General features: G+C 44.0%; 1 protein-coding gene across 1 annotated transcript in view; it reads right to left on the bottom strand.

Annotated features, from left to right (window-relative positions):
* FARSA (phenylalanyl-tRNA synthetase subunit alpha) overlaps positions 1 to 22,334 on the bottom strand; it is a 157,720-nt gene that overhangs the window by 72,848 nt on the left and 62,538 nt on the right. Inside the window, exon 7 of the mRNA XM_068112593.2 lies at positions 5,019 to 5,134. Coding sequence (XP_067968694.2) covers positions 5,019 to 5,134 — 116 coding nt within the window. The remainder of the gene's footprint in view (positions 1 to 5,018; positions 5,135 to 22,334) is intronic.

The following is a 22,334-nucleotide window of genomic DNA, read 5'->3' as shown; positions in this document are numbered from 1 at the left end:
TTTCAGGGACAAAGAATCCAATGAAAGTATCAAATTAGTGCTATGGGGAATGGTAAGACACGAATCAAAGGTTTTGAATTGCAAAATACTGTCTTTATATTCGCGATAAGTTGCATAATCAAATACATGTTATCATTTTGTACAGGCAGTTAATAACATCAAAATGTGTCACAATAATTCATATCACCAAACATACACAGGCAGTCAGCAAAATCATATATACACATGCAGTCAGTATAACTTCACATCTACACAGGCAGTCAATGACAAAATATACACAGGCAGTCAATGGCATCAAACATACACGATTACAGAATATGCCATTTAGAGTTCGTCATCACTGTCCTGTGTGTCGTATCCGACAATATAGTCCGCATCGTTTTCACAGTCCGTTCCACATAAGCAAAGGTCGGTCAAATTGATTGGCAAATCGAATTGGTCGAATGGTCAATCGAATCGAATTTGATGAATCGAATCGAATCGACTCGATCGAAGCGATTGGTCGAATGGTCGAATCGAATTGGTCGGAATTGGCAAATGTAAACATTGATTTTCAGATTTTCCATGTAATAACGTTTCCAAAAATGTATAGGTTTGCTAATCTACCATGATTTTGAACGAAAAAACATAGTGAACCTGACTATCCCCTGTTTGTATTTGATATCTGTGTGTGTGGGATCCCAATTTAGTACCTTATTTCATTACCGGCGCGTGCTTTTACCGTCTTTGTTTTTCCCAATAAACCCTTGAATTATTTTTGTACAGATATCTGAACGCAGTTTACCAGGTGGTTGATTTTAATAGATAAGGCTGCGGGGCTCTCGCCGTTTCCCTCCATTCCGTGCGCTTAGGTGTTTTAGATTTTGGAATCCGCCATTGAGTTTCCGCCTCGGAGTTAAAGCCTTCGTGATCGGCATCCGCGACCGCCAGATATTAATTTCGGCGGTTGCGCGACAATATGTGTGTGTGTGTGTGTGTGTGTGTGTGTGTGTGTGTGTGTGTGCGTGTGTGTGTGTGTGTGCGCGTGTGTGTGTGTGTGCGTGTGTAGAGGTGCGTATATTTATAAGTACAGTGGGAGCATATACTGTTCAATTTTTTTTTTTTTAAATTGTTTTGTTTTGATGGTTAGGCAGAAGAGGGGAAAAGCAACAGGCTTTTTTGAAGAAAATAAAGTTTAGCTGTGTGATGAAAACGTTAAGTGTGTGTGTGTGTGTGTGTGTGTGTGTGTGTGTGTGTGTGTGTGTGTGTGTGTGTGTGTGTGTGTGTTAATAACAAGTACATCACAAATAAAGCGTGCATTGCACTGTCTCGTCTGTTTGTAAAGCTATCATGGCGGCTGAAGTCAAAATACTTGAAAGAGGTTTCCACAAGTTTTCTTATTATTATTATTTTTCCTTCTCTCTCTCTCTCTCTCTCTCTTCTCTTTTCATTTGTTTCATTCAGCTTGTGCGCAACTTGTTCATCTCCATGTGTCCTTTCCCCCTCCGCTTGATCTCACTCTCACATCTACTCTTCTGTTGGTGTGTCCGCATTTCCATTACGTTCCATTACATTCTGCTTCAGCTCTTTCATGGACCAGGTATCCAAAAAAAAGTCCATTAAATCCCGACTTGCCAAATCACACAATATTCCGGAGTTGAGGAAAGTGTGACTCGGCAGGTAACAACAGTGAGGCGAGGTTACTTGTGGTGGAGGTAATTAAAAAGAACCAGTTGAACAGGTGAGTTTTTCATTGAACACTTGCATGAAAACAAAAACAAAACCAACCAAAAATACGTTTTTCTAAAACATGATGAGAGTATGTGATTAGCAGACAAACAGATATTGGGAACTACGAAATATGTCATAACTCGACTCTAGAACAAAGGATAAAACAATCAAACAAGCAATTGGTAAATATCGTAACCGGGAAAGCATTGGAATGAAGGACAGGAGTGAAGAAACGTAATTGAAAGGTGATCGAGGTAGTCAACTTGGACACTGCAGGGCTATTCACATATGATTATTTTTAATAAGTCTAACCAATGAGATGGCTCACCAGCACTATTTTAATTTGTTGCATTTATGATAAGCCAACTTGGGAGGACATTATTCATCTATCCTCGTATTATTTGAACCAAGCTGTGAACATGAAGACCGCAAGATTACCAACATGTGGCTCAGGACCCGTGCAGCAACGAGACTCAGTTGTGAAATGGTTGCATCCACTCAGAGTCTGAGAGGTCGGCGTTTCGAATCCTGGCCGAGTCATACCAAACACCTAAAATGGTACGTGTTGCTTCCTTGTTTGATGTTCGGCATTTGAAAAGAATAGAGCACGGACAAACAACAAGTATGATGGGCCCAATTATTGCATCCTCCTGCATTGCAGTTCCTTCTTAGGGAACTCGAAATTTTTATTAAACGAAGGATGAGGTATTCGTGGAAAAAAAATCAGTAGTTCAATCAAAGAACCATCAGAACTATGCAAGTATCAAATTATTATTCCTTTTGCATTACTCTTTTATGCCTGACATTTTCATAATGGCGATGAGAATAAAGGCGAACTGAATACATTTGCACATCAACATGCAATTTCTGAGAACGGAACAGAATGTCGACCGCTGACAGCACTGGCTATGAGTAGGTGTTTGAACATCACTCACCCCATCCACCCCTCCCCATCCTATCCCCCAATAAAAAACAACATGTGGCTCAGTATACACGTGGGAGGTGTTGGTGTGGCACAGGGTTCATAGTCACCATTCCAGGTAAGAGATGCGAGACATACACACATATATATATATATAAAACACAGTTTGTGTGTGTGTGTGTGTGTGTGTGTGTGTGTGTGTGTGTGTGTGTGTGTGTGTGTAATGTCACCGATAGACTCCTAAACGGAGAGGCTCACGTGCTTGATATTTGGCATAGACATGGCCATTGAGCCTGGGAAGAACATGGCCGACCTCAAAATATTTGACGAGATCCATATTTTTAATTCATATTTACCTCAGCACATTTTAGCGAGGAATATTATACACGGAATCAGCCGGTGGCAGAGCAGCGCGCTGATTCGCTCAGAGCGATCACATGATGTTCCATCCCCGCCGCCAGACCATCTATATATATAAAACACAGTGTGTGTGTGTGTGTGTGTGTGTGTGTGTGTGTGTGTGTGTGTGTGTGTGTGTGTGTGTGTGTGTGTAATGTTACCGATAGACTCCTAAACGGAGAGGCTCACATGCTTGATATTTGGCATAGACATGGCCATTGAGCCTAGGAAGAACATGGCCTACCTCAAAATATTTGACGAGATCCATATTTTTTATTCATATTTACCTCAGCGCATTTCAGCGAGGAATATTATACACGGAATCTGAGCCGGTGGCAGAGCAGCACGCTGATTAGCTCAGAGCGATCACGTGATGTTCCATCCCCGCCGCCAGACCATTGAACGGAAAATATATCGAATCAATGACCATTGCCATTCACACCACATAGGTGGAGATGCAGCTACCGGGCGCCATCTTGGTTGGCACTCCGGGCGCCATCTTTGGCGATGGTGATTTCCGTCACACGTTTGCACGTAATTCAGAGCGAAAAGCGATTGCGTTTTTTCACCTTTTGTTTGATCGTGTTTTGTGTCGATTTTGTGCGATATGAATTAAACGTCTTTGAAACAGCTGTGAAACGTCTTTCCCCCTCCCCTCCCCCTCCTCCCCTCTCCCCTCCCCCCCATTCCCCTCCCATCCTCTTCCCCCTCCCCCCGTTTCCCTCCCCTCCCCCGCCCGGCAATGCCGGGTACTTCTGCTAGTACGATATAAATATTTCGTACGATATTTATCCCACTGCAGACTAAACTGCTAACCACAGCATCAAACAGCAGACATAGACTTTAGTAGCCATTGATTAGCAAATCTTGAAAAATATATATTATATATATATATATATATATATATATATATATATATATATATATATATATATATATATATATATACAAATAGACCATCTCTGGCTTATCAAGAAGAAGGAAATCTGCGCATTTTCCTCAAATAAATTTGATCGAGTCTTTTTACATAACTGATAGGTTTTATGGATTACAATGTCACAAACTCAATGTCAGACTGCATTACTGAACAGCGAAACGTCAGTAGTGACGCAGTGAGTTTCACTACTTGGTGGCATAATAATCGCTCGTGGCTTATTAATATATGCAGGTTTTGCCACGGTGAAATCAAGATGATATTACTTATCTTGATTCTATGCTACTTGTGTGCCTCTATCGCTGTGGCGTCGAACCTTCATCCTTCAAACCCACTATGAATGCATCAAAATTTTATAACTGCAATCGTACACATTCACACCCAGACCTGCTGTGAAAAATTGCTGGATGTGCCTAGGGCTGGATTTAGGGGAGGACCATTCGTCCAGGGCCCAAACTCCAGAGGGGGCCCACAAAAAACATACGACACATTTATTTATTCATAAAACCAGTATTATTTATTCCCTTGTTGTCTCAAAGTTAGCAGAGATGGGAGACAGGAATTTAAGGTCTAATAAAAATAATCCATTGTCTAATTGAAAACACAAATGGTACGGACAAGCAATGAGTGACATACCTCACAAATCACATGACCTTTTAAGGGAGGATTGGCATCATCACGTCAAAATGACGCAATCACGGAACCACAAACTAATGATGCGTCAAAATGACGCAAGAACGCATTAATAAATAATTAATTAAACAAACTAAATAAACTTCCACCATATTTGTGTATGTATAGTGTAGGCATGCCCTCAGTACAACTATAAATGGACATGGACAAATCAAGCAGGGGTTTGAGAAAAAAAAATTCCATTCGACAATCTCAGATTATCTAAACTGCAGAAATCATGTGCATGCCATTTCCTTCAGCATTTGCGGTTAAGTCTTGTTTATTGATTTAAAAAAACACTAATTTTTCGTTACATTTTCCCTCCCACCTTTACTTGAGGATTCATTCATACACAACTCTCCAACAGCTACCAGTACCCACCTGAGATGAAGAACGTATCATGAGCATCACGTGCAGGGTGCTGCTGTGGCTGGAAGAGTGCATCAAAGTTCCAAAAAGAACTCTCAATGTAGTTGTTTGTTGGCATCTCTGTGAAGCTGTACGGAAAACAAAACATCTTGTAATTTATTTATTTATTTGCAAAGAGAGTTAAGGCTTGTGGCATCATGCTAGAACACTGAACAGATCAGGATGCAACACTGTAAAAAGAACAGCAAAGAAAGGGGGGAAGGGGAGAGAGGGCGGACACCAACAGCATGGTTGAAGGATAAAATAGAGGGAGACCTGGACAAACAATGGGAATAGGGAGGAATGAGGGGTGAGAGAGTATGCACAGTATGGACAAGATGGACATGGAAGGAAATACTCAGGAAGGAAAAACTGGATATTTGTAAGGAGGTGGAGGTGGTGGGAGGGAGGGTGAAGGCTAAACACGGGCAGAAACTGTCATGGTTTTGGATGGGTGGGTAAACATCTGCATTGAAAACTTGGAAGGAAGATTGAGGAGATTGCTGAATGAGATTTGTAATTTAAAAAAGGGAATATTTAGAGAAGCCAATTGTTATTGTACAATGAGAGGGCTCAACATTAACAGCTGTCTGACTGTACAGGACAGTTGGCTAATCGATTGCTGTTAACGCGTGTCTTTCCAAGAATATCACTGCCAAGTTTCAGGCTTATATCACAATGTGAACGTTTTCTTTGTGAGCAGCCTAGCTATGTATATACTGTACTCAATAAATTTGGATTCGAGATCAAAAGATGAATATGAGGAAAGAGTACTGTCGGTCAGCTTATATTTATTGGTATTTGTTGGAATTTCTTTACATACATGTTTCACTATTGTAGACCAATATAACTTTTTATGTTGAGTCCCCCCATTTTAGATAGTATTTGGTTGCATATCCGTTGCATGCAATAACTGCAACAAAAATGTGACCCATCGACATCACCAAACTCTTGGTACACTACATGGCCAAAAGTATGTGGACACCCAAACATCACACTCATAATGTGCTCGTCGATGATCTCATTCCAAAATCATGGGCATTAATGAGGAGTTGGTCCCCCCCCACCCCCCTTTGCTGCTACAACAGCCTCCACTCATATGGGAAGGCTTTCCACTAGATGTTGGAACATTGCTGTGGGGATTTGCTTCCATTCAGCCACAAGAGCATTAGTGAGTTAGGGCACTGATGTTGGGCGATTAGGCCTGGCTTGCAGTTGGCGTTCCAATTCATCCCAAAGGTGTTCGATGGGGTTGAGGCCATGGCTCTGTGCAGGCCAGTCAAGTTCTTCCACACCGATCTCGACAAACCATTTCTGTATGGACCTCGCTCTGTGCACGGTGCCATTGTCATGCTGAAACAGTAAAGGGCCTTCCCAAAACTGTTGCCACAAAGTTGGAAGCACACAATCGTCTAGAATGTCATTGTATGCTGTTGCGTTAAGATTTCCTTTCACTGGAAACAAGGGCCGAGCCCGAACCACGAAAAACAGCCTCAGACCATTATTCCTCCTCCACCAAACTTTACAGTTGGCACTATGCATCCGGGCAGGTAGCGCTCTCCTGGCATCCGCCAAACCCAGATTTGTGGCGGCGAGCTTTACACCACTCCAGCTGACGCTTGACATTGCGCATGGTGAACTTAGGCTTGTGTGCGGCTGTTCGGCCATGGAAACCCATTTCATGAAGCTCCCAAAGAACAGTTGTTGTGCTGATGTTGCTTCCAGAGGCAGTTTGGAACTCGGTAGTGAGTGTTGCAACCGAGGACAGACGATTTTTACACATTACGCGCTTCAGCACTCAGCGGTCTCGTTCTGTGAGCTTGTGCGGCCGACCACTTTGCGGCTGAGCTGTTCTTGCTCCTAGACGTTTCCACTTCACAATAACAGCACTTACAGTTGACCGGGGCAGCTCTCGCAGGGCAGAAATTTGACAAACTGACTTGTTGGAAAGGTAGCATCCTATGACGGTGCCACATTGAAAGTCACTGAGTTCTTCAGTACGGCCCATTCTACTGCCAATGTTTGTCTATGTAGATTGCATAGCTGTGTGCTTGACTATACTTACCTGTCAGCAATGGGTGTGGCTGAAATAGCCGAATCCACCAATTAGTAGGGGTGTCCGCATACTTTTGGCCATGTAGTGTATCTTCGTTTGAAATGCTTTTCAAAGCCTTTACTGCAACCATTTTCAGTTGTTGTTCATTTTGGGGGTTTCTGAATTTAGTCTCCTCTTTAGCAAGTGAAATATATGCTCCATTGGATTGAAATCAGGACAGTGACTTGGCCAGTCTTAAACCATCTACTTTGCAGTGTGGTTTGAGTCGTTGTCTTGCTGCATGGTGAAGCACCACCCAATGAGTTTGGAGGCATTTTCTTGTGCATCGGAAGACAAAGTGTTTCGGTGCACTTCCAAATTCATTCTGCTTCTGCCATCTTTATTAATCATCAATAAAGATGAGTGAGCCAGCTCTAGATGCAGCCATGCAAACCCAAGCCATGTCACCACCCCCACCATCATGCTTCACACATGACATAGTATGCTTTGGATCATATGCAGTTCCTTCCTTTCTTCACACGTTCGCCTTTCCAGCACTTTGTTAAAGCTTTATCTTGGTCTCATTTGTCCATAAAACTTTGCTCCAGAATTCTACTAGCTCACCTCTCTACTACATGACAAATTCTAATCTGGCCTTCCTGTTTTTGGTGCTGGTGAGAGGTTTGCATCTTACAGTGTAGGCTTTGTAATTCTGTTGTTGAAATCTTCTGCAAAAGGTAGATTGTGATACTTTCACCCCTGCACTCTGGAGGTAGTTGGTGATGTCACTGACAGTTGTTTTAGGATTTTTATTCACAACTCAGATAATTTTTCTGTCATCAACTGCAGTTGTTTTCCTTGGCTGACCTGGCCATTATCTATTGATAAGTATACTCGTGGTTTCTTTCTTTGTCAAGATATTCCAAATTGTTGTGTTTGCTTTGTCCAATTTTTGTGCTATGGTTGTACTTGAATTATGCTGTTTATTCAGCTTACAAATTGCTTCCTTTTCTTTCATAGACAGTTCTCTGGTCTTCATGGCAATACCTGATGCCTACACACTCCTAAGGCAAAAGCAAAGGCTAAAATGAAGGCTAGACATTCACAGCTCTTTCATGTGTGAACAAACAATGCGGCAAGAAACACCTGAGCAACAAGAAACACCTGTCAGTCATTTGGGCCAATACTTATGCTTATCTAAAATAGGGGAAGGGGACTGAACATAAAAAGTGTTTTGTTCTACAATGGTAAAACACATATGAATAGAAATACCAAGAAATAAAAACTGACCTTCTGATTTCTTGCCCCATATTCATGTTTTGATCTCAAATCCAAATTTCTTGAGTATATAGCAATAATAACAAACTTGACTTCACTGTTCCAATATTTATGGAGGGCACTGTTTATACTTGTATCAATGTTTGTGAAAATTCCATCATTGGTTCAGAAGTTATCGTGGTAACAGGATTTTACTTACATAACCTTTGACCTGAGACCTCTTGAAACAAAAATCTAATCATTTCATCTTTACATCATTATACATACTCATACCAAGTTTGATTTAAATTCCTTCAGCTGTTCTCAAGTTCAGCCTGGTGTTGGCTTAGCAGTTAGGGTGCCGGCTGGGGAACCTGGGTTCGAATCCCGGTCGATCGCTGAATTAACGCCAGGGGGGTTGACTTAGCCTGTTATGCTTCCGAGGTTGGCAAATTGAGTACCAGTTCACTGGTAATTCCCTGCGTGTCGCAAGAGGCGACTAACAGGGTTGGCAGCAGGAAGGGCATCTGGCCATAAAACATTGCTTCAAAAAGGGGACTACGGTGCCCAAAAAAAAGGCCAACCCCCGCTCTGCGGGGAAAATGGCCTTTAAATGCGGATCTTCTTCTTCTTTTTCTTTGTTCTCAAATTATCACATTTGTACCTGACATGTCCTCTGACCTTTTGATGCTGAAATCTAATCAGTTAAACTTTGCATCATAATGTGTTCCACTTTTCATCATAATATTGTTGTGGTTTTGAGTCTGTCAAGTGAGTTTAATAAAGGTTAAAGTCTGTCCCCCATAGTTAGTCACACAAGCAACATGTAGCCTTGCGATAGTATAGTTATGTCTTAGTATTTGTAAGCTTAGTCCTTTTCCTTTGTTAGTTCTGCGTTGAGTAGGAGCCAGGAGAATAGGCCCTACTTGCCACCGATTTCCCAGCCACCCTAGCCTCGATCCAGTTTGTTAAGCATTGGTTGATCATTGGGCGAGTTAACACGAGGCAGGCCTAGGAAGGTCGGGGCGGAGTCGAGGTGGGGCGGCAGAAGCGATGACGGTAAGCACGAGCCGCCAATCAGAGCTCAGAGGTGGTGGCGGCGGCGTGGCGTCAGAGGACGTGGTGAGAAGAGTCGGGTGAGTTCCAGAAGGTTCGGGGGGCGTAGCTATAAAACCGGCTGGGCGAAAGCCCTCAAGAGGACTTGCTGTGAGAGAGAAAGATAAAAGGACTAGCGTGGGAACAATTAATGAGAAGGACTTGCACGCCAGGATTCGCAGAGGAACGCAGGACTTGCAGCAAAAGGATTGGCGAAAGAACTTGATAAGTGGTGAAAGCTGATGAACTTGACGAACTTGCACGAGAACGCGCGCGCTAACCAGCTCGGAGTGTATAGAAGAAGAGGAGTTGGCCGCTACATATACATGGGCGCAGCCAGACGCGCTTAGAACGAATACAGCGCATTTCAGACGCGCGAGTGAGCAAGGCTGAGTAACCGCCAGCCGCGCTAAAGTCCGCCCTCTGCCGTTCCGCCCCATCATCTGCTTGTTCGAGACGCGCTACGAGTCCCTGCCTTCGCCTGCCACCATCTTCGCGGGACGTGCCGGGGACCGTGGAGAGCTGGACGGGAACCATCTCTGGACGCGTTGGGGGAACACCTGCCCATCTGCAATACCCTGTGTGAGTGTGAGACGGGCCCGTTGTCCAAGGGATAAGTTAAGACTGCTTAAGGATTGCTCTGTGTCTCTTCGTCCTTGAACTGTATATACGTGTGGGAATAATGAAACCCATTTGTTCTTCCTTTCTTCTTGATTCGATCGTTTCTGTGGTTTCCTCATGTGACAAAGCGTGGCACGAATAAGATCGCTCCAATCGGGTTCCACTGAGTAAGACTGCGTGGACCACGTGTACGCAATCCGCTCGGCGTACTAACATCACACGTGGTTCGTGCGAGGCTTGTTTCCTCGCTCCCAGGGCAGCGCGGGGACTTAGGTACGAGCGAAAAGTAGTCCCGAAACCCGACGCCGCGTGTGTCCAGGAGGGACCTAATAAGTCTCGGTTCCGCCAGGCCCAGTAAAGACAAGGGGATTAATCCTCCCTTGATAAGGGGAAGAAGGCCGGCATAGAGAACCGTAACAATATGGTTCGGTCAAAATCCCATCACTGGTTCAGAAGTTAGCGCAGTAACAGATTTTTACCTACCGGGACCTCTAACATTTGACCTCTTGACCCCATAATCTAATCAGTTAATCTTTACATAATTATACATACTTGTACCAAGTTTGACTTCGATCCCTTCCGTAGCTCTTAAGTTATTGGGGTAACGAAAACCTATGATGGATGCAAGCACAGACGGACGGACGGACAATCTGAAAACAAAGCCTCCGGTGACTTTGTCAGCGGGGTCATAGAAAAACGTTGAAAGACTCAATAAACATGTGGTTTGTCAATAAGCATCAGTAGATGGAGGTTTGGAAGCCTCGATAGGTGAATAGGACTGATTGCAATTGGGCAAGTTGTTCCTGAGGCAGGAGAAAGGGATATAAACATTGGAGATGAGCAGATCACCTGGTCGTCATGAGAGAAGCACAAAGAGTTAACCACCACATGCACCATGCTTGGTGGAGTTCGAGCTGGAGGGAAGACCAATAACAGAGCGTGGATAGAGCAAGGGTTGTAGGGAGGTGGCAGAATACAGATAATCTGCCAGCCAGCCTTGTATATTAGGCCACAGTCTAATGGCAGGAGATGCAAATGATCCCAAATCTCTGGATTTCATTGCCTTGAGGAGAGCCAAGGAGGAACTTTGTGAAGCAGCCCACAAAGGGGAAGAAACATTCTATCAACAAAATGTTATATGCCATAAAGCAACTGTGTCGTGCCAAGGAAAATCTTGTGACAGTGGTGGATAGCCAATTAAAACATGGTCTTGGGGGGCAGCCTAGAAATGATGTCACCCCCGGACAGATAATAGTAGATGGTCATGCCAAGGGAGCTGTAGACTTGAGCTTCTGTCAAGGGCTGGCCATATATTTTGATTTGAAGATTTGGGCGCCTCGTTGCTGTATGATTCTTAGCATTTGTCTTGATGCCATGACCAAAGTTTGAACTCCAAATACTATGACATATTGTCTCACAATTCACTCAAAATGCAATTATATCTTCAATGTTTTCTATCGTTCATAAAAAGGATGAAAAACTTCCTCTACCCTCAGTTGTAAAAGAAGATACCACACATTTCGACTCGACCATGTTTTTTATGGGGTTGCTGTTTTTTTATGGGTACAAAGAGTAGGGGTTGAGTAGGCGGGGGGTGGAGGGAGGTTGGGGACAAAATTTGGAAGCAAACACCGAATTGAGGCATTTGGCCTTCTCATGTATGGGGTCGGCCATCATGCCATTTGAGGCAGAGACATCAACAAGTCACCTGAACCAAGTCTCAAGTCGTGTCACGTCATAATATCACATATCATAGACCTTGGTTATGTTTACGCCTTTAAAACTCAAAAGGTTTACATGAGTCATTAGCTGGTTGTTTATACGAACTTAATGATGTTTTGGGCATGTACACAGGAAAATGACATGGAAAAAATAAAAATGAAACAAGTACAGACTGATTGAAAGTACACCACCCCCATGCCAAATAAATAAATATCCTCCAGCACGGCATTGCCGGGGTGCCTTCGGTGCCCAGCAATACCGCCGTGCAGCTCATAGAGACTGTATTGGGTGCTAGAAAAAAAAGAAGAAAAAAACAACCTTTAGAGGCCATTTTTCCCCGCAAAGCGGGGGTTGGTCTTTTTTGGGCACCGTGGTTATTGTTGTTTTTTTGTTGGTCCCCTTTTTGAAGCAATGTTTTACGGCCGGATGCCCTTCCTGCTGCCAACCCTTTTTGTCGCCTTTTACGACAAACAGGTAATTACCAGTGAACTGCTACTCAATTTGCCGACCTCGGAAGGATGACAGGCTGAGTCAACCCCCCTGGCGTTAATTCAGCGATCGACCGGGATTCGAACCCAGGATCCTAGGATCCTAAGCTGGCACCCTAGCCGCTAGCCCAACACCAGGGTCTATTGGGTGCTAGAGGTGTACAATAAATTGTTGATTAATTAATTGCATAATTAAAATCAATAAATAGTGATCATAAAAACATTTTCTTAATCAATTGGCTAATACCAATAGCATGCCTAAACCACCAGTGCTTCATCCAAAGCTGTAACTTTTTGAAAGTTAATTAAATAAGTCATTAATCAAAAAAATAAAATAATTAATTGATTAATCAATAAATCAAAAATATCCTTTATAGCCACATCACTTGGTCACTGCTGTGTCCAAATATTAGCTTCCGAGCTCAAAAGGTGCCTGATATATTGCCCAGTCGAAAAAGAAAATAAATAAATAGAAATCATAAAATAATTAAATAATTAATCAGTTGGCTAATAGACGACCTAAACCACCACCGTTTCATCCGAATATGTAACTTAAATTTTTTTAAAGTCATTAATCAAATAATTAAATAATTATTATATTATTTGATTCATCAATAAATCAAAAATAGCCCTTACAGCCAAATCACTTGGTCATTGTCGTGTCCAAATATTAGCTTCCGAGCTCAAAGGGTGCCTGAGATATTGCCCAGATGAGAAAGGAAATAAATAAGTGCTTAATTAATCGATAAAAATTAAATAACTAATCAATTAATTGATTAATCAAAAAACAAAAAATACTGTTTTTGCCAAAGCACTTGCTCACTATTGCGCCCAAATTTCAGCTTCCGAGCTCAAAGGATGGCTGAGATATCGCCCGGACAAACAAGAAAGAAAAAACAATTTTTGACCTTGAGTTTGACCTTTCAAGGTCACTCAAGGTCAAAGGTCATGGTGCCAAATGAAATGTCACATGTGACTTCCTATATGTCAGTAACAGTAATGTAGGCATATCTCTTGTACTTTTAGAGTTATAGTGGCTTGAAATATATTTCAAATGAAAACTCGACCCCCCTGATTTCACGTTTTGGGTGACCTTGACCTTGACCTTGGGCCTAGATAGTTAAAAATTGGGCACAGTCTACTCCAGGGCAAGGCAAATATGTGTGTAAAGTATGGCGATGCTATGTGCAACGATGTAGACGTAGTACTGCGCACAAACAGACAGACAGACGGACAGACAAACCAACCAACCAACCAACATACTTGCCGGAATCTATTCCGGCAAAGTAATCAGAGACCGAGGACTTGCCGGAATGTACTTTTTAAAAATCTTATATAATATGTACTTATTCTTACTTATTATTATTCTTCCCCTGTGAATGTACTTATTCTTCCCCTGTGAGGTATCACAAGCAGTATTTCAACAATATCGGACAAAAATCATTAAATTTATTGACAGTTCAGCTCGCCCGCGCCATTTTGATATATTTTTGCCACTAGAGGGCGTGGTGACTCGGCAAACCCCGCAGCGAGTTTCTAATTACAATACGTTTTGAATTAATTGCTGTTGTAATCAATCAAGGTAAGTATTCAAATTAAGGCACAGTCTATTCCAGGGCAAGGCAAATATGTGTGTAAAGTATGGCGATGCTATGTGCAACGATGTAGGCGTAGTACTGCGCACAAACAGACAAACAGACAGATCAGAGACCGAGGACTTGCCGGAATGTAGTCACATGAAAAAGTAAGTACACCCCATGTAAATTTTTGACTTTTTCAACATATTTCAACATACAGCTATTTGATCTTTATTTCAACAATATTGACAGATAAAGGTGATATAATATAACAAATATCATGAAACATTTACATTTTGTAGTGCATTGTATAATTTAAATAAACATAAATGAAAATTTCGCATGTGGAAAAAGTAAGTACACCCTTGGCTCGAAGAGGTGGTATTGCCCCCTTTGGCAGAAACAACCTCAAGTAGGCGTTTCTTATAACTGTCTACCAGTCTCTGACATCGACTGGGAGAAATTTTTGCCCACTCCTCCATGCAGAATTCATTCAGCTGGGCGATGTTTGAGGGGTTTCTTGCATGCACAGCTCGTTTCAAATCCCCCCACAACATCTCGATGGGATTTACAGTCACGTGAAAAAGTAAGTACACCCCGATGTAAAGTTTTGACTTTTTCAACATATTTCAAAATACAGCTTTTTGATCTTAATTTCAACAATAATGATAGATAAAGTTGATATAATATAACAAATATCATGAAACATTTACATTTTGTAGTCCATTGTATAATTTAAATAAACATAAATGCAAATTTTGCATGTGGAAAAAGTAAGTACACCCCTACATTTATCACTACTTCAAATACCTAAAATTAGAATCATGTGCACCAGTTCAGATGCAAATGATTAGAACATCGCCAGAGAGAATCTTGGAGGAACCTGTCTTATTTAAACCTCAGACATTTCGTTTGGTTTGCTCTTTGTTGTTGACGTTATCATTCCTTTATACTTTGACTTTGTCTCATCCCTCTATACAAGGGGAAAGGTGACCCTCTGGAGTGTGGCTCGTACCGAGCGATAAAGTTATTGGAGCATGGAATGAAGGTATTGGAAAGGGCGTTGGAGAGGAGGATAAGGAAGAAAGTGAAGATCGACGAAATGCAGTTTGGATTCATGCCAGGAAGAGGAACGACAGACGCGCTTTTCATTGTGAGGCAGTTGCAGGAGAAGTACATGGAGAAGAGGAAGAAGTTGTTTCTTGGGTTTGTTGATCTGGAGAAAGCATTCGATAGGCATTGACCACGCATTGACCACGCAAAGTATTGACATGGGCATTGAGGAAGTTAGGAGTGGAGGAATGGTTGATCAGAGTAGTGATGGCAATGTACAAAAGAGCGCGCACAGCTGTAAGGACGAAGGACGGGAACAGTGGTGAGTTTGAGGTAAAGGTGGGAGTGCATCAGGGGTCGGTACTAAGTCCACTACTATTTGTAGCTGTGATGGAGGTGCTGGCTCAGAACATAAAGGAGGGTTTACCGTGGGAGTTGTTGTATGCAGATGATCTGGTGTTGATTGCGGAAAGTATGGATGGACTGAAGGAAAAGATGAACACGTGGAAGGAATGTATGGAGACAAAAGGTCTGCAGGTGAATATCGGAAAGATGAAGGTGATGGCAAGTGGTAAAGCATGTGGTGAGGTTGAAAGAACTGGGAAGTGGCCCTGTGCTGTGTGTAGGAAGGGTGTCGGAGTGAACTCCATTCAATGTACAATGTGCGCTGAGTGGGTTCATCAAAAATGTAGTGGTCTGAGAGGGTCATTAACCAGTGCGGCAGCTACATTCAAATGTAAGGTGTGCACAGAGGGAGCTGCAGATGGAGGAAATGTTGAGTTGGATCTTGGAGACGGCGTGAAGCTGGAAGGTGTGAAAACATTTTGCTACCTCGGAGACATGCTTAATGGAGAAGGTGGATCAGACTCGGCAACGGTTGCTCGAGTGAGATGTGCATGGAAGAAGTTTCGGGAACTGGGTGGCGTGCTGATGATGAGGGGAGTGTCGTTGAAGCTGAAGGGAAAGGTGTATGCTGCATGTGTGAGAAGTGTTATGATTTATGGGAGCGAGACATGGGTAATGAACGTAGAGCAGCAACGAAGGTTGGAAAGGGTGGAAATGCGAATGGTTCGGTGGATGTGTGGAGTATCGTTGAGAGAGAGGAAGACAAATGATGAATTGCGAAAGATGATGGGAATAGAGCCTGTGATTGATGCTGTGAAGAGGAACAGGTTGAGATGGTTTGGTCATGTGTTGAGGAAGGATGAAAGTGACTGGTTGAGAAGAGTGATGGAAATGAATGTAGAAGGAAGCAGAGGACGGGGAAGACCGAAAAAGACTTGGCTAAAGATGGTGGAAGAAGAAATGCGGGCAAGGGGGTTAACAAGGAGAGATGCAGAAAATAGGGCAAAATGGAGAAGATTGTCATGGGGACCGCAAGGCTAACCCCCGCTCTAGCAGGGAAAATGGCCTTTAAAATGCATGTTGTTTGTTGTTGACGTGTGCGGCGTCAACATCCCGAGATCAAAAGAGCTCTCTGAGGCCTTCAGAAAGAAGGTTATAGATGCCTACGAGTCTGGGAAGGGATTTAAAAAGATCTCCAAACAATTTGAAATCAATCATTCGACTGTCCGGAAGATCATCTACAAGTGGAGAAGATTCCAAACAACTGCCAACTTGTTCAGGCCAGGCCGCCCCAGCAAGTTCAGCCCGAGAGCAGACCGCAAGATGCTGAAAGAAGTCTCTAAGAACCCCCAGAATGTCATCACAGGACCTACAGGTAGCTCTTGCCACTGTTGATGTCAAAGTGCACGAGTCTACCATTAGAAAGAGGCTGCACAAATTTGATCTACATGGGAGGTGTGTCAGGAGGAAACCTTTGCTGTCCAGAAAGAACATCAGGGCAAGACTAAAGTTTGCCAATAAACACCTAGGCAAAGACCAGCACTTCTGGAACAATGTGCTCTGGACAGATGAGTCAAAGGTAGAGCTATTTGGCCACAGTACCAGAAGACATGTTTGGCGAAAACCAAAGACAGTATTTGACCACAAGAACCTGATACCAACTGTAAAGCAATTTGGTGGAAATATTATGGTTTGGGGAAGCTTTGCTGCATCAGGGCCTGGGCAGCTCACCATCATAGAATCCACGATGAATTCTTCATTGCACCAGAGGGTGCTTGAGGATAATGTGAGGCCATCTGTCGGAAAGTTGAAGCTCAACCGAAGGTGGACCTTGCAACATCACAATGACCCAACACATACCAGTAAATCCACCAAGGAATGTCTGAAAAGAAAGAAATGGAGGGTTCTGGAATGGCCAAGTCAAAGCCCGGATCTAAATCCCATCGAGATGTTGTGGGGGGATTTGAAATGAGCTGTGCATGCAAGAAACCCCTCAAACATCGCACAGCTGAAAGAATTCTGCATGGAGGAGTGGGCAAAAATTTCTCCCAGTCGATGTCGTAGACTGGTAGACAGTTATAAGAAATGCCTACTTGAGGTTGTTTCTGCCAAAGGGGGCAATACCACCTATTAGAGCCAAGGGTGTACTTACTTTTTCCATATGCGAAATTTGCATTTACGTTTATTTAAATTATACAATGGACTACAAAATGTAAATGTTTCATGATATTTGTCATATTATATCACCTTTATCTATCAATATTGTTGAAATGAAGATCAAATAGCTGTATGTTGAAATATGTTGAAAAAGTCAAAACTTTACATGGGGTGTACTTACTTTTTCACATGACTGTAGATCCGGGCTTTGACTTGGCCATTCCAGAACCCTCCATTTCTTTATTTTCAGCCATTCCTTGGTGGATTTACAAGTATGTTTAGGGTCATTGTCATGTTGCAAGGTCCACCTTCGGCTGAGCTTCAACTTTCCGACAGATGGCCTCGCATTATCCTCAAGCACCCTCTGGTACAATGAAGAATTCATAGTGGATTCTATGATGGTGAGCTGCCCAGGCCCTGATGCAGCAAAGCTGCCCCAAACCATAATATTTCCACCACCATGCTTTACAGTTGCTATCAGATTTTTGTGGTCAAATGCTGTCTTTGGTTTTCACCAAACATGTCTTCTGGTACTGTGGCCAAATAGCTCTACCTTTGACTCATCTGTCCAGGGCACATTTTTCCAGAAGTGCTGGTCTTTGCCAAGGTGTTCATTGGCAAACTTTAGGCTTGCTCTGATGTTCTTTATGGACAGCAAAGGTTTCCTCCTGGCACAGGTCCCATGTAGATCAAATTTGTGCAGCCTCTTTCTAATGGTAGACTCGTGCACTTTGACATCAACAGTGGCAAGAGCTACCTGTTGGTCCCGTGATGACATTCTGGGGTTCTTCAAGACTTCTTTCAGCATATTGCGGTCTGCTCTCGGGCTGAACTTGCTGGGGCGGCCTGGCCTGAACAAGCTGGCAGTTGTATGGAATCTTCTCCACTTGTAGATGATCTTCCGGACAGTCGAATGATTGATTTCAAATTGTTTGGAGATCTTTTTAAATCCCTTCCCAGACTCGTAGGCATCTATAACCTTCTTACTGAAGGCCTCAGAGAGCTCTTTCGATCGAGGCATGGTGACGCCGCTGCACACTTCAACAACAAAGAGCAAACCAAACTAAATTGAGGCGTTGAGAGATCTCGCGAGATCTTTGTCGGCGAGTCACGTCTTTTCGAAGCTGTCCACGCTCTCACGCTTTAGAAGTTAAGTAATTGTTCACAATTGTGTTTTCGTCGAAACTGTATTCATCTTTCGGTGTGTGTACCTATAGTGAGTGTGTCCTTCGGAAGATTCTCGGTTAATTTTTCATACCTGTATACAAAATCGTCGGTTAATTCGTCCGTCGATTGTGCTCCAATTACTTTCGTTCTCTGTTTTTCCCAGGCTTTTCACCCCATACGTCCTTGTTTGAAATCTCAACTAAAAAAAAACAAAAAACATTTTCCTTCTTTATTCTTATTCGTTGTTCTCATTCGTTTATTCGTTGTTCTTATTCGTTCGTTCATTCTTCGATCACCTGTTTCACCTCCATTTCCCCAGATAGTTTTCACTGTTAAATTTAAAAATGTTTAAACTTTCCCCTGAAGTACTGTATTCTGTCGTATATTATAACACCTTATTCTTCTTCTTCTTTAAAAGGGTGTTTTCGACTTGCTCACCAAATCTATTCAATTCCAAAAAAAAATTCCATCTCTTCCAGTGCCTCTTTCCTACATTCCCTAAACTCACCTGCACTCCATCCCCCCTCCAGCGTCCTCAAACGTATTTTTGACTCGAAGGTCACAAGAAACTCATTTTGCAATAAATGTTCGTTTCCCATTAATCGTACACTTTCTAAAATCCAATCTCACCCCTCCCCTCCTAATCTTCCCCATCACCCCTCCCCTCCAAAACTTCCCCATCACCCCTCCGCTCCAAATCTCCCCCCTTGCCCCTCCCCTCCAAATCTTCCCCATCACCCATCCCTTTCAAATCTTCCCCCTTGCCCCATCCCTCCAAATCTTCCCCATCACCCATCCCTTTCAAATCGTCCCCCTTGCCCCTCCCCTCCAAATCCTCCCCATCACCCATCCCTTTCAAATCTCCCCCCTTGCCCCTTCCCTCCTAAACTCACCCCACACCCCTCCCCTCCTAGACTCCCCCTCGCTCCTCCCCTCCTAGACTCCCCCCTCGCCCCTCCCCTCCAAATCTCCCCCATCTCCCATCCCCTCCAAATCTCCCCCATTTCCCATCCCTTTCAAATCCCCCCCCCCCTTGTCCCTTCCTTCCTAAACTCCCCCCGAGCCCCTCCCCTTCAAATCTCCCCACCCTCATTTCTTCTCCATTTCCCCCCTCTCACCCCTCCTCCTCCTCCTCAAAGCGTCCTCCCTGCTTCTTCCCCCTTCCAACTCTCACTTCCATCTCCCCCAACCTTCTGCCTCGCTCTTCCCCCTCCTCAAATAACACCTCACTGTGCCTCACCCAATCACCATCAAACCTTTTGTCCGCCCCATCCTTCCCTTTCTCCGAGCTATTCTGAAATCTCTGCCAACCTTCAACAGCTCTCCCTACATCTTCCTCCTCTTCCATATCTTACCCTACTCCTCTCCCCCCCTGTTCTGTATCCGATGCTCCCCCTTCCTCTTCATTAACGGTATGGACCTCAAACATCCGGGGCCTTCGCTCAAACTTGACTGATATCTCCATACAGGTTGCTTCTGACGAACCAGATGTGATCTGCTTAACAGAAACTCTCCTCCTTCATGATGTCTCCGATTCCTTAGTATCTCTCCTGGGTTACTCCCTCCTCCGGTATGATAGACCTGAGCCTCGTCCTGGAGGTGGTGTTGTTATCTTTATCAAAAACTCTCTTCCTCACTCGTCCTGCACTGCCCTCTCTCCACCTCACCCCCAGGAATACCTCTGGCTACGGCTTCCCGTTCGCTCCCACCTTTTGTTCATATGTGTGTTGTACCGTCCACCAAACAGTGATGACTCCATCTACATCTCGCTGTCTGATAATATGGACCAACTTCTATCGACTCATCCCAACTCTCTCTTCCTCATATGTGGTGATTTCAATTGTCACCATGCCAGTTGGCTGGGTGTGGGTACCTCTCTCACCAGCCACGGCTCCTGAGCAAAGGACTTCTGCGACTCACTGGGACTGACACAATCTGTCAATTTCCCGACCCGGATCTCAGTCAACGGAGCATCTTCTCTTCTGGACTTGGTTATGACTAACTTCCCTGAAAATGTCTGCTGCTCTTCTTCTGCTCCAATCGGCTCATCTGATCATGTGCTTGTTAAAATGGACATCTCTCTGACCATTCTCAGAGAGCCTCCTCAGCGTCGACGAGTCTGGCATTTCACTCAGGCCAACTGGCACGGTCTTCAAGCAGCCATCAATCATCTGGACTGGTCTCCCATCTCGACCGCCTCTGACATCAACTCATCCTGGGAATTCTTCCAAAGCAAACTGCTGTGGTGAGGCTGTTGCCCAGAAACAACTTGCCTTCATCTCCTGGAAAGCAAATCCAACGGAAGGAAATCTCATTTCCTTTCACAAAGCCCGAAACAAGTGTGTGTCCACCCTCAGGAGAGCCAGGAAACAATATCTCTCCGTTCTCAAGACCGAACTCTCTTATCTGTCTCCCTCTTTCAAATCCTGGTGGCGTCTGGTCAAATCTGTTTCTGGTGTTTGTTCCCCCTCCACCCCCCTCCCTTACCTCAAATGGCTACACAGCTGACTCCGCACGTCAAAAAGCTGAATGCCTCAACTCAGTGTTTGCCTCTAAATCTTGTGTCCCAAACCCATCCCTCTCTGTACCCACCATACCCAGCTGCTCGTGGACTCTGTGTCCTTTCATCCTGACAAGGTGGAAAAGTTTCTGTCAACCCTCGACTCTGATTCTGCAACTGGATCTGACGGCATCAGCCCACGGGTCCTAAAATCCTGTTCTTCCGCTCTTTCACTCCTTCTCTCTGTTCTCTTCACCCTCTTTTGGTCAAGGTCATCTGCCATCTGCATGGAAATCAGCCAACATCACCGCTTTGCACAAAAAAGGTGTAAAAACAGATCCTTGCAACGACAGACCAATCAGCCTTCTCCCAATTATCAGCAAAGTCATGGAATCCATCAATGCTTCGGATATGAAATCTTTCCTCTTCTCCAATGGCTTGATCTCTGATCATCAATTTGGTTTTAGACCAGGTCACTCTACTCTGGACATGCTGCTACTGCTGTCTCAACAATGGATGGAGGTCCTCAATGCCAAACAGGAAATTAGAGCTGTCTCCCTTGACATATCACGTGCCTTCGATACGGTCTGGCACACCGCTCTGCTCACCAAACTCTCCTCCTTTGGTATCCATGGAAATCTCCACGCATGGCTGGCGGACTTCCTCTCCAGTCGCAGTCAACGTGTGGCCCTGAATAGGTTTCTCTCATCTCCTCTTCCTGTTCAGGCTGGAGTTCCCCAAGGCAGTGTTCTGGGCCCTGTGCTTTTTCTGGTCTTCACGAATGATCTCTCTGACTCTCTTGAAAATCCTCTCTATCTCTTTGCTGATGACTCCACTCTCTTCCGCTCCATTCCTCATCCCTCAGATCGGCAGTCTGCCGCCTCCTCACTCTCTGCAGACCTGGACAAAATCACAGACTGGGCAAACAAGTGGAACATGTCTTTCAATCCTGACAAATCTCACACTCTTGCGATGACTCTCCGAAAAGACGGACTGGACAACCCTCCCATCCACTTTCTGAATAATCTTCTCCAAGAAGTTCTGTCACTCAAGCTTTTGGGTCTCACTATCTGCCATGATCTTTCCTGGGAAAGCCACATTTGCAAGCTGGCCTCCAAAGCCAGTCGCCGACTGGGCATCCTCCGTCGTGCGAAGTCCTTCCTTGGCACACCTGAGCTCCTCACCACATACAAGGCTTTAATCCGCAGCTCAATGGAGTACTGCTCTACCCTCTGGGCTGGTGCTCCTGCCTCACACCTAGCTCGTCTTCAC

This window comes from Myxine glutinosa, chromosome 1 (assembly GCF_964187855.1).
Source record: "Myxine glutinosa chromosome 1, kmMyxGlut1.1, whole genome shotgun sequence".
In the NCBI taxonomy this organism is placed as follows: domain Eukaryota; kingdom Metazoa; phylum Chordata; class Myxini; order Myxiniformes; family Myxinidae; genus Myxine; species Myxine glutinosa.
Note: the sequence above shows the minus strand (reverse complement) of the source record. Positions and strands in the feature narration are given on the sequence as shown.